Source organism: Tinamus guttatus, unplaced genomic scaffold (genome assembly GCF_059628265.1).
Source record: "Tinamus guttatus ecotype Peru unplaced genomic scaffold, ASM5962826v1 Tinamus_guttatus_pri_ptg000356l, whole genome shotgun sequence".
In the NCBI taxonomy this organism is placed as follows: Eukaryota; Metazoa; Chordata; class Aves; order Tinamiformes; family Tinamidae; genus Tinamus; species Tinamus guttatus.
Genome location: NW_028288890.1, coordinates 1,913,719 through 1,929,863, shown reverse-complemented (window position 1 = coordinate 1,929,863; position 16,145 = coordinate 1,913,719). Strand labels below are relative to the sequence as shown.

The 16,145-nt window shown below is 46.2% G+C and overlaps 2 protein-coding genes across 3 annotated transcripts; one reads left to right on the top strand and one right to left on the bottom strand.

Annotated features, from left to right (window-relative positions):
• Window positions 1–413: 413 nt before the first annotated feature.
• On the top strand, window positions 414–9,250 carry ORAI2 (ORAI calcium release-activated calcium modulator 2). 2 transcript variants are annotated; one of them, XM_010227073.2, is made up of 3 exons: window positions 414–448; window positions 2,712–2,952; window positions 8,440–9,250. In XM_010227073.2, exons 2-3 carry the CDS (start codon window positions 2,725–2,727, stop codon window positions 8,983–8,985), a joined length of 774 nt encoding a protein of 257 aa, XP_010225375.1. In that variant the 5' UTR covers window positions 414–448; window positions 2,712–2,724; the 3' UTR covers window positions 8,986–9,250. The 2 variants fall into 2 exon arrangements, with proteins under 2 accessions (XP_010225375.1, XP_088386208.1); XM_088530082.1 differs by lacking the exon at window positions 414–448 and adding an exon at window positions 2,531–2,578.
• A 4,697-nt stretch (window positions 9,251–13,947) lies between these two features.
• On the bottom strand, window positions 13,948–16,080 carry ALKBH4 (alkB homolog 4, lysine demethylase). The gene is made up of 3 exons (XM_088530078.1): window positions 15,946–16,080; window positions 15,199–15,396; window positions 13,948–14,750 (listed from the first exon to the last, which is right to left on the bottom strand). Exons 1-3 carry the CDS (start codon window positions 16,045–16,047, stop codon window positions 14,109–14,111), a joined length of 942 nt encoding a protein of 313 aa, XP_088386204.1. The 5' UTR covers window positions 16,048–16,080; the 3' UTR covers window positions 13,948–14,108.
• Between the last annotated feature and the right edge of the window lie 65 nt (window positions 16,081–16,145).

Sequence of the window (16,145 nt, the reverse complement as noted above, 5' to 3'; positions counted from 1 at the left end):
GCGCTCACTGCTGCGGTGCCCCGTGCTGGGCAGGCCCGAGGGTCCCTGCTGGGCAGAGCCCTCCATCCTCCTGGGCTGAGGCAGAGCCAAACACGCTGCTGGTGCAGCAGGAGAGAGCAGAGACGCAGCGGGGATGAACGGCCAGGACAGTTAGGCCTGGAAGAGCTCTCCTGGGGAAGCCCTGATCTTAGCAGCCCTGTGCTGATGTTGTCCTCTAAAGCTCTTCAGGAAAGTTCATGTTTCTATTAGAGGCAGCGTCCTGGACTCTAAAACTGCAAGTCAGGAACATGAAATCCCTGGAATAACAGTCCCTGGCGCAGGCATTTGGCTTAGGAGTACTTCTGGAGTACAGCTGCTAAGGTAACTGTGCATATAAAACCTTTCCTTGGTCTTGTGTTTCAGCCCTTGGAGCCCTCCACCCAGTCCCTCCATGCCTCTCGTCACCAAGGTGAGTCTGTCGCTCACTGTTGCCTGTTGGGGCTAAATTTGCATTTATGGATTTTATGTTGAAGTTCTGTGTGCTTCTTTGGGAACATCCCTTGAGCTGCTCCAGGGTGAAAGTTCATCCTTGTGGTATTTCTGGGTTGTTTTCCAAAGTAAACAAGCAAATGTGATTGGGTGCGCCTGCTGTCCCTCTGGAGCTTTTGAACCCGTTTGCCTTTTCAATGGAATTTGTCCAGGCGTTGGTGTTTCAAAAATGTTAAGTTCCTATGCATTTTGGGAAAATAAACAGCAGGGTAGAGGCCCTCAGTGTCCTAACCAAGGACAAAATTAGCAAGTTCACCCCAAAGCAGGCATTGGGGAATTGGCATAGGATGTTGTCACAGGAAACACAGCTTGCAGAGTCCTGCTCCATTCCCTGTTGCAGGCCTGGGAGTATATATATACTTTTTTTAATCTTTGAAGTATAGGCAATTCTTGTCTTTTCTGGAAATGCAGAGGAAGCAGGGAGTTTTCTCTGTATTACTGTGTTCTTTTTTGTACCGTTGTGATCCTTGGCATGTTTTTATAAACAACCTTTTGTCTTTTACAAACAGATGTGTTTCTCTTTCCTCCAACAAGTATGAGAACTCTTAGTTCCTCAGCAGCTCAGGAGCCACAGTGGGCCTTTCACGCCCTGCCCTCAGCAGCTAGCCTCAGAAACAAGCCACATCTGGCCATTTCCTGAGCAGAGAACCTCCCTGAAACAGATTTCACTCACTCTCAACATGCAAGAAGCAGTGAGAAGATCAGAAAGTTCATCCCACCACAGCATGTCAGGGTTTTGCTAAGGCCACAGTTAAGTCAGGCTTGAACACTTGCCTGCTGCTGTTCTGTGCTGTTTATTTGCTTGCTCCCTGATATGCAGATAGCTTCCAGAAAACACGACTGCTGCAGGGCATGCAATGTCACCTTATCAAAAGTTGCCTAGAGGAGCTATCTTGTGCTCTCGCCCTTCTGTCTGAGAGGGCACGAAATCTGAAAGCTCATGGAAGAGCAGTGCTCAGGACAGACAAAATCTTTCAGGCTGGGATGCATTCCTCTATCTGCTGCTGCAGTGGTGCCCAGAACAGCCTTGTTCCTTTTTAAAAGTAACGTTTGGAGTCATGGGCAGCCGGTGCCCTTTTATCCTTGCCACTTCCTCAAATCTCACAGCCAGCATTGCTTTATTAGTTGCTGTCTCTGTCACCATATGGCCTACGTATGTGCAGAGCTGGCTGGAGCAGGGGGGATGCAGGCAGGGCTCGAGCTCATGCCAAATGAGCAGCAAGGTGCTTGTGCTCTCCAGGTGTGGTGCTGGGGCTAATTAGCACAACCCCACGCGTGGGTCTGTGCATGGCCTTCCCTTCTGGGAGCTAGTAAGTATTTCTAGCCCTAGGTGTCCTGTGTGATGCCTCCTGTGTCCGTGAGGTCAGCAATGGACCTGAGGACATGAGGGCTAATCGGGAACATCAACGTTTCCGTTTTTCAGCAGACGGGAAATCAGGCTGACAGTTTCAGATGCCTGTCAGAGCTGACAAATTCTTGCTCAAAATATAATGTGAATTCTGTTCTCTGTCTGTAGGCAATGCTGAGATAAGGGGAGTCCTTCAGGCAAACTCATGACTAAGCTGTGGTACAAGGAGGGGCTTGATTTGGGGCTGAACTTGTCTGTGCTGATAGCTATGGCATTAACCACCTGATAGAATCTTGCTGCTTTCTCACATCTTCAGTGTAGCCTCCTGAGTCTGAGCACAATGGAACTCCCTGGAATGAAGATTGCTTTTTTTTCCTTGGAATTGTTTCTCTTTCCCTGTGCTAAGAGGCGCTAATGGATGCTATGGAACACGATTAGTGGTCAGATGGGGCTGATAAGTGGAGTGTGGGTGTGAGTGTTTTAAGAAATGTAACTTTCCACAGCAGCAGCTCAGCAAATGTGTTTGTTAACCCTGTGCAGCATTCAGCTGTGTGGCTGTTTCCAGTCTTGGGGTGGAGCTGTGCCTACCTGAACTCTGTGATGAGGTCCGTGGTCGTTTTCAGCAACTACAGATGGTCCCGTGTCTGTTTTGTGTGTCTCAAATCAATATGATTTGGTCCATCTGTTATCTTCTGACTGAGGGTAACTTTTTCAAATGTAGCTTTTTTTTTTTTTTTTTTTCTATCATATCCTTTCTCTAGACTAGTCCTCCAGTTTCTTGTATACCAGTAGCTGATGCTTGTTCTTTTTGTTACCTCCTGTTTTATTTCCTTAGCATTCCTGTCGTCATGAGTTCTGAATTAAATGTTCCAGTGGATCCTTCCACTCCTGCTTGTTGCTCCGAACCTGGCACAAAAGGCATGGATTATCGGGACTGGGTCCGGCGCAGCTACCTGGAATTGGTCACGTCAAATCACCACTCTGTTCAGGCCCTTTCATGGAGAAAACTCTACCTTAGCCGAGCCAAACTCAAAGCTTCCAGCAGAACCTCTGCTCTCCTCTCCGGATTTGCCATGGTAGGTTTATTACACAGAGGGGGAAGAAAAAAAATTGGATTGTGAAAGTTTGGGCTCTGTAAAAATCATCTGTTAACCAGTGTTGTTTCCTTCCTGTGAAGGAGGAGGATGTACTGTTATTTTCTGCAGAGGTAGGAGGCATCTGTCTGTGGGTTTCTGTTTGGCTGCCGTTGAAAGGTTTGAGGTCGCCCCCCTCAAAGCAGGATGAGTAACGAGCTGCCTAACAGTTGGCCCACGCGCTCCCAAAGCAGCCCTGTAAAAGACTGTTCCTTACCTGCCAGTGGCCCCGAGGGGTACATGAGTCCTGCTAAACAAACAGGACCCAGGCTCTGCTTTGGCCCCCAGGCCGCACGTCCCTGGCTGCCTTCACATGAGGCTGCAGTTGCTCACGGAGCTCCTGTGCACCCCGTGGTTCCTGTAGCTCAGAATACTGTTTTACTTGCTCTATGTTTGTAGGTTGCAGTGCCTTGAAATAAGATGGAGCCTGGCTCGCAGCCTGCCAGAGGGGAGTTTGCGCAGCGCGAGCCGTGAGATGGGGCATACGACTGGGTGCATCATCGGGGCCTGTGCATGCTCAGGCTCCGTACTGAGAGGATTGTGCAGCTGCAAGGGAGCCAAACCTGGTGTATTTTTGTCAGTGTTGCCTATTGGAAATAATCCCTCGTAGTTGCTTTCCTTGGGTGCAGCACTTGGGTGTTATCTGGAAGCTATTTGCATAGCTCAGAACCATGTCAGGGAGCACGGAAATAAACAGCACAGACCATTAGCAGGCAAGCGTCCGAGCCTGGCTGAGCTGTGGTGTTAGCAAAGCCCTGACGTGCTGCAACGGGATGGGCTTCCTGATCTTCCCGCTGCTACTTGCATGTTGAGAGTGAGAATTGAAATCTGTTTCGGGGAGATTTTCTGCTCAGGAAACTGGCAGCTGTGGTTTTTTTTTCAAAGATGGGCTGCTGAGCACACGCTTGCAGAGGGCAGGATGTGAGAGAGGTTATAGGGTCATATCCTGAAGTTCGGGAGCCCTGGGTGGGAGAGGGCGATCTTGGGAACTTTTCAGATGATTTCCATTGTTTTATTTCAGCTCTTTTGTCCTTATTCTCTCCCCACTTCTGTGAACATAAATTGGCTATGATATTATGATGGTGAATCCTATTTTGGGAGACAAGCATGTTTTTGGGGACAGAGGCTGCAAAACTGTGAGCAGGAAGCTAATGGTGGCAGTCTGCAAGGGAGGAAGGCTGTTTGTTTCCTTTGTGATTCCTCTTTCCTCGCTGACTGCATGCATAAGATGCTTGAAAAACAGTTCATGTAACCTGTATTGGTTTGTGATCAGGTTTTATGTGCTAAAACAGGCAGAGAAGGTAGCTTCTCATTTTAAAAAGGTGGAGTAACCTCCTTAAGCGTGTTTTTCAAGATTTGCAAGCTTTCTTATTCTAAAAAGCATTTCACTTCTTGGCTATACGTGCCCCTAGGTTACTGAGTTCTGTGCTAATTATCTGTGGTTGTCCTCATTCAGCATGATTAATAAATGCATATAGAGACGATTCCGTAGTGAGCTATGCTACACCTAGGCAGCCTGATCCGGCGTTGTCGGCTGGCATCCCTGGCATGACATGGAAGCTCAGAGCTTACCCGCCTTGCAGGGCTCAAACACATGTCTGGAAACAAAGCATTTGTCCTCAACACGCAGAACAGTGCTGAATATTTTTTCAGCAAAAGTACAAACTAAACCACATTACTTCACATTACTTGATCGGTTGTTGAAGGATTCCTTGACCACTCCATTTTTCAGTCTTCAGGGCTGGATTCCAGGGCCAGTGCCAGCTTCCTTTTAATCAAATATTATAAATGTTGAAAAATCAAAATAACCATATAGGTACAAATGACATTGATGTTAGATCACCAACTTAACATATTAAGTGCATTTGAAATCGGGAATCCTCAGAAATGAAAGTATTGCCATGCTGGCATTCTGCTTATTAGCAAGCTTTCCCCAGCTGATCATATCAGGCGTTCCAGTAAAAGGTGATTTATTTATCCTTTTCTACCAGTGTTTTCTTTTTTTCTTGTTTTTCCTTCATTGGTGCTTTGACAGACAGGTATTTAGTAAGGAGTTGTTTACTTTGTTCTAATAAGAGCATCAATTTAGCTATTGATAAAAGTAGAGCAGCTATTCGGAGCTAAATAGTTTCCCTGAAGTCTTATGTGCATTTAACTATGTCAACAAATGTCATACAGGGCTTGGCTAGAGTTTTATTTACCTCCCTGCCGATGTGTTTTATTCAAGCCAGTTCCATGTTGGCTGAACATTATTACTAGCTGATGGCTATTTAATCAACAGGCAGTGGCTTTGATCCAGCTCCTTCTGGACAGGCTGTAGAATAATTCAAACCTTCCTCATTACTTGATTCTATCTTTGGTATTTCTGGCAGGCAGATGGGCAGGCCAGAAGGCTGTGATTGCATTCTAGGTCTGTCTGCAGGTGGGTAACTTGATGTGGATATTGGGTTTGCCCTAGGAAGACTAGGTGGGTGAAGGAGGTAAGTTGCTAACACTCTTAGATTAGTATTTTTCAGAAATATTAAATTTATTTCGGAGAGAGCTTCTTAAACCTTAATCATTTTCCTAGTAAGGATAAGAGCTATTACTGCTTGCCAGTCTTCTCAACATTTGTCCAAATGCTACAGATAGGTATGTTTGATATTTCAAAAGAAAAAAATCCTACAGATCTACTGGACTGATATTTGTTACAGGCTGCCAAACCATCTGTGTGAATGTAATATTTTATCTTAAGCCATTTGTCATCCCCTTGCCTGGTATTATCAATCTTGGTCTGCATTTCTTAAGATGAGCGTCATCTTTGTTGTGGACAATCTGGGGATTGTTCTGATCTGGAAAAAATATATAATTGCATGTAATTTAATTTCAGTTTAATTCTAAGCTGTTCTCAGTACATGGTCCATTAGCAAACCTGTGACTTGAATTTAACAATGCAATTCTCCAACTTACTTAAAATTAAATTTGTGCTAAAATACTCAGCTGCTCAGCAGAGTGCTTTAGTGCCTTGCAAAGTCAAGCCCTTGATATCTTGGCTTCTGGAAAGAGGTTAAAATAAAAGGGGCTGTTATCACAGAAGAGTATAATGGTATCAAACATGACATTAATAATAGTTTTACAGGCTAAGCATCATATTTAATTATTTTTAAATGGGTTATGTCAGCTTGTCCTCTTTCTTTTATCCTGGTCAGAGAATGACATGATATGTCATGGGGTAAGGCGGTAAGAGCTTGCTCACCTTTCTGGTACCCCTTTGGTTAAATGAACTGTTCTTCTGCCTTGCTGCCCTGTCTGATTGTTGATGTTTTTCCCCAAAATGCCTCTTCCTGACCCATCAGTCAGTGTTAAAAATTCATCACATTGCACAGCTGAAGCTAGCCCTAGGGAATAGGTTAGTCTGGGAGGAAACATCCAATTAGCTGAAAATTGCTGCTCACAGGAAGGAAAACAAGCCGAAATTGGTGTGTTGACACCAGCCAGGCTTTCAGCTTTAATATAAAGCTATAAATTGTGTGTATAGGTACAAATCCCCATCAGTTTTCTGAATGCCGGGTCTCTGGGTGTTATAGCACCCAGTACTGCACAGTGCAGCTGTAGTTTTTTGCCGTTTGATACGGTGTGGGTGACAGTCACAGCACTATACAAACGTATTGTACAGAACAGGGCAACAGAGAGTCTCAGCTCCTTCAATCAACACATGGGGAACTGCCAAGCACTGTCCACTTGTATTTTGGTGTCTTTAATATCCTAAAGATCTCATGTAGTTGTAAAAATCTAGGCATGCAGAGGCTGTTTGCCACCCAAATTTTAAGTATTGGCTGCTAATAGATGTGGCCAGGCTTGACTGTGATACCCTCATCACCCCCAGGCTGCTGATGCTTGCAAAGTAAGTATGGATAAGGCAGTAGTCATGCCAGCACAGGCACTGCTTCCATCCCCTCCTAAATATCTTCAGAGGCACCAACAGTGAGAGCACGAGTGCATCCCATATTGTTCACTGCCTCAATAACATCACCAAGCAATGCCAGACTGAACAACACAAATGATTTTTCAGAGACTGAAACGGTTGTGCAGCACTGGCCTGCTATGAAGGCTGGATAAAGAAATGATGGGTCTATTCTGCAAAATCCATCTCTACCTCCCGGAATCAAGCTCTCTCCTCTGGCTTTACTTTCTCATGATGGTCTTGAGAGGAGCTGCCCTGAGGCAGGTATGCAAACAGCAGCTCCTCCTTTTCTGCAGCAGACTTTGCTGCATTAGAACAACAAGTTGCCTGGGATTGCCAGAGGTTTTTCTTATTGACAGGCTTTATTTTACTGTCCATGCAAATGGCTAAGGGCAGCTGCACATCCAAACAAAGCACTAGAGAGGCAGTAGAGGGGAATGTCTCGGGTTCTTGTCAACTGTATTTGTAGCCTCTCTTAGTAGAGAGTTTCTGCGTTCCTCTTGGCAGGGCGGGGGGACACCTCACAACCTAGGCCACGAAGCCCTTATGTTGGCTTTTTTACTTCACAAATAGGTTGAATAGTTTTCCAAATTCTTATACTCAGTTACAAACCCATGCAAGGTCTCCTTGCTCTCTTATTCTGTGTATTAAGTTTACTTGATTAAAAAAAATCCACACTGTGCATACAAACTAAATAACTTTAGAGACTTACTTGATACCAGCCTATTTTCTGGGAACAGAAGCTATTTAGTGGAGTTGTTGAACATATCCGTAAACCAGTAACTGTCCACTTCTGTTAAGTATATCAGTAAGGTATTAGATCTCAAGGGAAAAAATTGAGGATATAAATAACTTGTTTCTGGGTATATTTGTAATAAAAAGAACTTAAGATGTTCTAAGAATAGAAGGAAACTATCTTAACCATGGAATAACTTTAGCTATAAAGACTCTTGCATGTCTCCCAGGGGATGTAGTGTAACTTTTCTGGGAGCTGGCCAGAAGTGCTGCTGCTTTTGCTTTTCTTTCTGCTCGAGCTGAGTTTCTTTATGCTCAAGTCGAAGCTTCCTGCGTTGCCGTCGCTAGTGGTGAGAGGAAGAGGAAGGTGCGATGGGCGGGAGGGCTCGCGGGCTGTCAGCTGTCTCCACGCTGCACTTGTTGCTTAATGGGTTCCTTCTGCTGTGCGTATGGCTTGATGCAGTTCATATGGCTCATGGTTGCAAGGAGAGAGCTGTTATTGCATAAAATTGCAGTGCAGAAATTTGCTCATCACCCTTGAGGAAGGGCAGGCTGGAGACTGTGTGAACGTCTTCACAGGAAACGAGGATCATCTATTTGGGCTGCCACTCTGAAAGCATTTAAGTGTGTACTTAACCTTAGGTGCTTCTTCTGAGTAAAGATGCTTTCCTGGATGCATGCCTTGTAAGGAGAAAAACAGGAAAACTAGCAGCTGTTGACAGTTGTTTTTTCTTTTGTCGCTTTTCCCCCAGGTTGCCATGGTGGAGGTGCAGCTGGAAATGCAGTACAAGTACCCCCAGATGCTGCTGATCGCTTTCAGCGCCTGCACGACGGTGCTAGTGGCCGTTCATCTCTTTGCCCTGCTCATCAGCACCTGCATCCTGCCCAACGTGGAAGCGGTGAGCAACATCCACAACCTGAACTCCATCAGCGAGTCCCCACATGAGCGCATGCACCCCTACATAGAGCTGGCGTGGGGCTTCTCCACGGTCTTGGGGATCCTCCTTTTCCTTGCGGAAGTTGTGCTTCTGTGCTGGATCAAATTTCTGCCCGTGGACTCCATCATGAAGAACGACACCACGACCATCCAGAAGCCCAGCGGCCACGCGGGTTGGCAGGCAGCCCTGGTCTCCACCATCATCATGGTCCCCGTGGGGCTGATCTTCGTCGTCTTCACCATCCACTTCTACCGTTCTTTGGTGCGGCACAAAACGGAGCGCCACAACCGGGAGATCGAAGAGCTTCACAAACTCAAAGTGCAGTTAGACGGGCATGACCGGAGCATGCAGGTAGTGTGACAAAGAGGCAGGGAGCTGCTGCCACCAAATCCACCTAGCTGAGGCTGAGAGAAAAATACCTGTTTTGCCAGTTGGCGAGGCGTACCAATGACAGACTGTTTTGAGGCTTAAATATCTAAATGCTAATTGCCATATGTAGCTGTGGGTTCTAGTGCTGTTTCAAATGCTGTGGTCTCTGGCCTGTTTCTGGTCCTACACACTTCTATGTTTAAATAGACACTGCCATGGAGTTAATGGTCAAAACTCAATCTATCTTAACATTGGTCCAAGCAGCCAAATAACTATTTTTTACAAATGCAGCATTCTCTCATCAAGTGTAAAACTGCATCAAGTGTGTGTGTGTGTAGGACCTGTCTTGTGTGTCAGGCCTCCCTGGCTGTCAGTGCAGCAGCACTTAACTGGCAGCTTGTTTCTAGAGCCGAGCTGGTATCTGCAGCCAACTTGAGGACATCCAAGGAAGCACAACAGAAGCTATGAGTATTCACCACCTTTATTCCATAATGGGTGTTCCAGAAGTAGGAAACCAGAGAGAAATCAGCCTTAGCTTTTATTTTATTGCTATTCCTTACTATATATACCTTTTTTTTTTTTTTTTTTTTTTTTACAGCTGGGGAGGTAGAATTTAAGATTCAGGAGGCTGGGAAGTTCTGTTTTGCTTCAACAACATTTGTCACCACAGATTGAATGAATGCCAAGATCCTGTGATCTTTCCAATACAAGGCAAGAGCTCAGGGAAGGCTTACAGGTGTTTTAATTTGAACAAGGACATTCTTAGAACAGTGGCAAGGAATTTAATGAGACATCAAACTTTGAAGGACTAGAAAAGCAAGTTTCAAGGAGGTAAGGAGTAATAGAGTATAGCATACTGTGGAAATCTGTTGCTGTGTCTTCATCTATGTACTGTTTCAATGTCTCTTGCTAGTCTGGTTTGCTGGAGAGGACAAATCCCAACTCTGCATATTTCATCAGTTTTGATTGTCAGTTGCAGCATTAGCCTGCAGGAAAATGAACATTTCCTTCTCTCCCACTAAAGCAAACAACCCTGAAATTTCAATGATGAGTCTGGTGGAGCTGGATCCCTGTGGGAATGCCGTATGCCATCAAAGAGCTATCGTGTTTCATTTGAGCTGGCGTTATTTCAGCTGCAGAGAAAATGACCCTTGCATGGCCGTGTTGCTTAGCAAGGAGAGTTTGTAAATTCTGTTAGTGCCCTTTTCAGTGAAAACTTCTGTAAAAAAAAGATTTTATGATTTGTTGTAACTTTATGGAGGGAAAAGTGTTTTGCAGCCAACAGCTGTTTTAAGGAAAGATAAGGCTTTCTGACACGTTGCACTGGAAGAAGCGTAAGTACATTTTCTTGGCCCTGTTCTGGACTTGACCATCACAAGTTTACATTCTCTCATGCCTTACAGGTTTCTGAAGTCATTAAGGATGTTTGTAATGTTCTGTTTAACCCTGGTCTACTGGCACTTAAGAAATCTAATGTCACTATATTACATGTCAGCTTCCCAGAGTGGAGGGAACATGTAAATGCCAGTGCAATGGGAGAGACTATCCCTATATTTCTCTCCGAGGAGGCCTCGGGAACCCAACTCTAATCTCGCTTGTTTACATGAGACTTTGATCCTTGCTGAGCAAGTTGCTTAGTGCTGTGTCTGTGACTCTCATCTGTTGTTCTTTCCTCACTTGGTACGTACCATGTCGGCCAGTCTGCAGCAAAGAAAATAAGTTTTTGTGTGCTAAATGCTTGCTGTACTGCTTGTGCTCATATGCAAAAAATGAGTGTCCTCCAGGAAGTGGAGGGGTTGTAAAATTCAACTGGTCTCCCCAGGAATCTGCCCTTTCTCCCTCCTGTCTCTTTTTTACCACAATAAAAATTAAAGGTTTATATAATAAAATCAGAGTTGAGTTTTCTGCCAAGAGTTACATATGTAGGTTTCTTTACTGACACAATTTCTGTTGCGAGATCAGAGCCTGACCAAATAGGATAAATCTATAGTCTGTACTTTGTATTCCTCCATCGCATGAGTAGTAATAATAGGAATACCTGTGTTTGATGGGGAGCCCAAGTTTGAAATCAGTTGTAGAGGATGTTTTGAGCTGTTTTTGTAATTAAAAACAAAAACAAGTTTCACAGTGCTGTGAAAACAACACAGCTCATCAGAACAGCCAAATTGTTCACTTAATTCATTGCAGATAAAATAAACTTCAGCAAATGGGGACACGCAGCAGAAGCTGTGCTTTGATTTTTCTAGAATAACTTGGTAAGGCCCTGCTGGGATTGGATTCGAGGTAATCTCAAGGCAGCAGGTCTGTGCCTGGAGAGGGATTGCCTTACTCCAGCGAGGAGTCTGAGGTAGCTTCCCAGGGGTGGATACACTGAAAACAGCATAATCACCCTCTTACTCCTGCTTTTCATCACAGCCGTTTCCGTTGCCTCTCTGGGTGCAGAGTCCTCCTTCAAAAGCCCGTGGGAGGATTTTTGCTCTTTGGCTCTGTCATCAGGGATGTTTCTACTCTACTCATCACCTTCTCGCTGTAATTCCTTTCAGTCCTTCCCTTTCCACAAAAATAGAACCGTTTTTTATTTCCTCTGCTTCTTTCCCTTGATCTTTCTCGTGTCTTCGCTGCTGCTTGGGTCTAGGTTGCAGAAACATTGTGTGTGCTACCTGCGAGCAGCGGAAATGGGAATGAATCCATGAAGGTGCAGGATGCAGTGCTTGCCCAGACAGTTGTTTCTGTGCCACAGTGCCCAAAAATCCTCCTCTCTGCTGCCGCGTGGCCGTGGGCAGGATGCCCATGGGCAAAGCACGGCGATGCCTTTCTGTCCGTGCCACCACTTGTCCTGTCCGTGCTCGCCCGCTGGTGCCTGGCCGTGGGTGTCCCGGTCTCTCCTTGCCGCAGGAGGTGGCTCCGCTCCCCGGGTCAGCAGGAGCCAAGACGGTGCCTGGGAGCGGAGCCGGCAGCGGTATCGGGTTCTCCCCTTGGCCGCGGGTAGCGGCGCTCTTATTTGCCAGCTTCCTATTTTTAACGTAGCTATGGGGCAGGCCCATCTCTCCCCACCTGCCCCTGTTGAGCGGGTGGATATATGGCTTTTACAGGAGACCTTATCGCAGAGGAGGCGATGAAATGGATGTGAGACATAAAATAGATGTGAGACGTGCCGAACTGGGCCCAAGCCCCGTGACAGATGTTGTGCAAGAGCCCTGGGTGGAGCGTGCGATGCCATAAGCGCTCAAGTATGTGGAGGCCTTTATAGAAAGCTGGTGGATGCAGAGCTAAAACCCTTTGATTTCTCATCTCGGGGACTCGAGGCCAGGCAGCGGTTGCCGTTTGAAGCCCTCCTGCGAGCAGGGCGAGCCAGCGTCGCGTTGCTCGCGCTCGTGTTTCCTTTGGGGGATTCCGTGTCATGCTTTCTGTTCTTTCCCTTCCTATAAAAAGCAAACACCCCTCAAGCTTCCCTGCTTTTATAGGTTTATCTTCTTGTGCTTGTTTCTTCAACGTCGAGACGGCTTCCTCAATAAACTCCTACCACCTGAATTGCAGGTCCAGCACAACCGCGCCAGCGTGTTTCCCTTCTGATTATCTCCTCCCAGGCTCCCTCCTCCGTACCTTTTTTTCTAAACAGGAAAGTGTTTTCAGTAATTATTTACTGATAGAGTTTGAAAAGCACTCCCATGCGTACTAACCTGCATGTACAATTCAGCGCTCGCCTTCATCCCAGAGATGTTAATGATGGATGATGAGTGGGATGTTGACTCAGTTAAGTGCTAGGAGGAAAAAAAAAAAAAGCCTCTGTGTTTTAAACCTGGCCTCTTCTTGTTTTGTCTATGCATGAACAATATTTTAGGTAGCATAATACCTGCATCTTGGTTGTTGTCCAGCTGGGTGAATGAAACTGGATAAACATACCAAGTTTTATATTTCTGGCTAATTTCAGATTGATTTTTTGAAAGGCACCTTAAGTCCTCCAGCAGCCTCTATTGGTTAACTCGTTTTTGTTTTATTTCTTCTTTGTAGCTTTGTCAGATACCACCCTCCTCCTTTTAAAATACAGGAGAGGACAGCAGGGACCCTGAAATCCCATGTAATAAATGTGTCCTCTTCTTACCAATCAAAGCCAGGCAGTGTTAAGTGTTTTACAACTGTAGGTGTGACTGTGCTGAATGGTTTTGCTGGAGCACCCACGTTTATTAGAGGATCACATCTCCTCCATGGCACCACTTCCTTTGTCAGGGGCGCAGACGTTCGCTCTGAGCAGCTTCTGCTCCAGTCGACACCTTGACTCGTAGGTGCGAGCTCTGGCTCCGACGTGGTTGTTGGAGGTGCCAAGGGGAACGCGATACCCCCCAAGCTGCAGCCTGTCTCCCAGCTTCCTAAGATCAGCCTCTCACCACAGAGCTGGCAGCAGGGCCTGGAGATGACAAATGACCTGTCCGAGCTGTCTGCAGAAGTGTCTCCGCTGGCCCTCTGCAAGCGCTGCTCTTTGGTCCCAGGAGATATAGGTCACACACTACGATTATGATTAATCCTCACGGCTACAGCAGGAATCTTCAGCAAAGGATAATTATTTTAATTAGTTCTGTGTGTTGTTTCATCGGTGGAGAGATGCTTGCGTACCCTCCTCCAGGGGAGGACTGATCTCAAAGGGATCTCTCCGAAGTGGGCGAGAAAATAGTGCTGTCCCAGCAGCACAGGGCAGCTCTAAAAGCAGCGTGACAGGACTGAGTATGGGTCAAAAAAGGTTAAAATCTGCTCCGAGACGTGAGCTGAATCAATGCCAAGAGGTGTTTTACTTGGATCAGTTTAATGATCCCAAGTTTCTTGATTTCACTGAAGTATTTTAAAATTGACTATTTGCTTTTTGCATTTGGTTACAATATAGCTAATGAATACCACAGCTAATTTTTAAATTTGCTTAAGAACCACCATTGCCCAGGAGAATCTTCAAAGAAACAAATCTTTCCTTTTACCCTCTTATTTATTACACTTCTATTTGATTGACCTTATGTTTGTAATAACCCAATTCTTACATGTACTTCAAAAATAAATCAAGTTGTAAAAGTTCTGTACTTTATTTCTCAAATATCCTAACAAAACGCAGTTCCGTCTTCCTCCGTTGATCATACTGGTCTTCCTTGAAATGACAGAGCTATTCCCAGCAGTTCTTTCCCCAGCTCCTCGTGCTTTCCTCCGGTGCTGAACTCTGCGGAGAGCTCTCTGAACGTGACACAGACTCGGCGATGCTCTATGTGCTTGCGGTAGATCGCGTGTTTCCACCTGTAACGTGCGTCACCGTAAAGCACCACCAGGGACCTTCTGGGTAAGGGAATGGCAACAGTCACTTCTTTACTTGGAACAAGCCTTGGGGACGAGGTGCAGCTAATTCTCTGTTTGCTTGAATTTTCGCGTGCTGACGTCTGAGCAAGACATCCAAAGGGACTTAATTCCCCCTTTTCTTTACTGAAAACGGGAAATAATTGGATGCTGTCCTCTGAATCACAAGACATGGACAGCACAGTTTTTGAGAGCAAGTTTAAGCTAACCAGCCGCTCTCCCCAGAGCCACCAGTCATCAAAATGTGGGTCGATGGCGGAACCTCTTTCTGGCATGTAGTCCAGATTACATTGCTCAACAGGTAGGAAACCATCTAGCACTGAGTAGTCCTTCATTTGTGCCACAATCTTTTTACTAAAACTTGGCAAACCGATGAAGCTACCAGCTTTCAGCCTCTGCTTCTTAAAGTTCACTTTGGGTCCGTAGTCCTGTCAAAAAGAAAAGGGGAAAATATAATGTTAAGGAAAATCTGGGACAAGTCTTTCTGGAGAGATTGTGACCTCTACGGGGATGATGGTCAAGGCTTTTAAGGTGTGCTGCTCATCTCTTCCGATGGTGTGGTCACCACTTTATAAAATGACTCGATCAAGTTGCATTAACCACTTTGGATTAGATTTATCATCTGTAAAGAAAGAGTAACATTTGTCTCCCTCTGATATTGTATGGTTTTTAATGACTGTATGTGTGTCAGCAGGTGCTATTCACTGTAATTACAATAAAGACACTTTTGGAAGACGATAATTCTAATTATAATTCTTGCAATTGATTTCAGGAAAGGTTTCCAAAAGAAAGCATATACTAAAACATGTCTTTGGGGTTTTAACTGTGAAGACAGACATCCTTTTCCAGAGAACAAACGCATTTCTAAAATCAAACCTGCTTCTTTCGGCCAGACTGTGATGGTTTCCAGTCATCCTGATCCATAAGTCCGACTATCTCTGACTCTTCATCTTCACTAATGAACTCCTCCGTCAAAAACACTCCTGGAAATGGAAACACCCAGCCAGCAAACTCCGAGTGCTCCTTTCCCACAGCTAGGCCTGTTGCTGGACAGTAAGTGAAGTTATCTTCTCCCTGGGGAAATTTTGTGGGGACAAAAATAGAGGTAGAGGATGGAACTTAGCAAGATCAGGTGTTTCTATGACTTATTGCTCACTGATGCTAACCGTGAGTACAGGACTTCAGGCATGAGCAACATTACAGCATCCTTTTGGGAAGGCACTCTGATGCCAACAGCTGATTTTCTTTTCTAGCAGTGCATTTATGCTGTGAAGATGGGGAAGGAGAGATGAGCCTTGGTGCCATAGGCGGAAGATGAATGCTGGCTATTGCTCAGGGCCAGGGGCGTGATACAGCTCCTCTTACCCCAAAACGAGGTAAGTTAATAAAAAAAATCACCAAGGCCACGAAGGTAAACGGAACAACCACTTTTTAATTTTTTTTTTAACGGATGGCTCTTAAGGATTATCGTTATTTTGGCCGCGGAGGCCGCTGCAGGGCCCCGCTCCCTCGGCAGCCCCCGGCCCCGCCGCCCCCCAGGACAACATGGCGGCCGCCCCCTCCGCGCGCTGTCCCGCCCCGGCGCCGCCCCCCGGCGCCGCCCCGCCGCCCCCTGCCCGCTACCTGCGGCGGCGGAGCGGCCTGCGCGGGCCCCTCGCAGAGCAGGCACGAGCGGATCCCCTTGCAGCCGCAGCCCGGCCCTTCGCCGCCCGCCGCCGCCTCCATCCGCGCCGGCTGCGCCGCGGACGCTGCTCCTTTCCCCCCTCCTCCCCTCCTGCCCCTTCTCTTCCTCCTCCCTCCTTCCTTCTCCCTCCGGGCGCAGC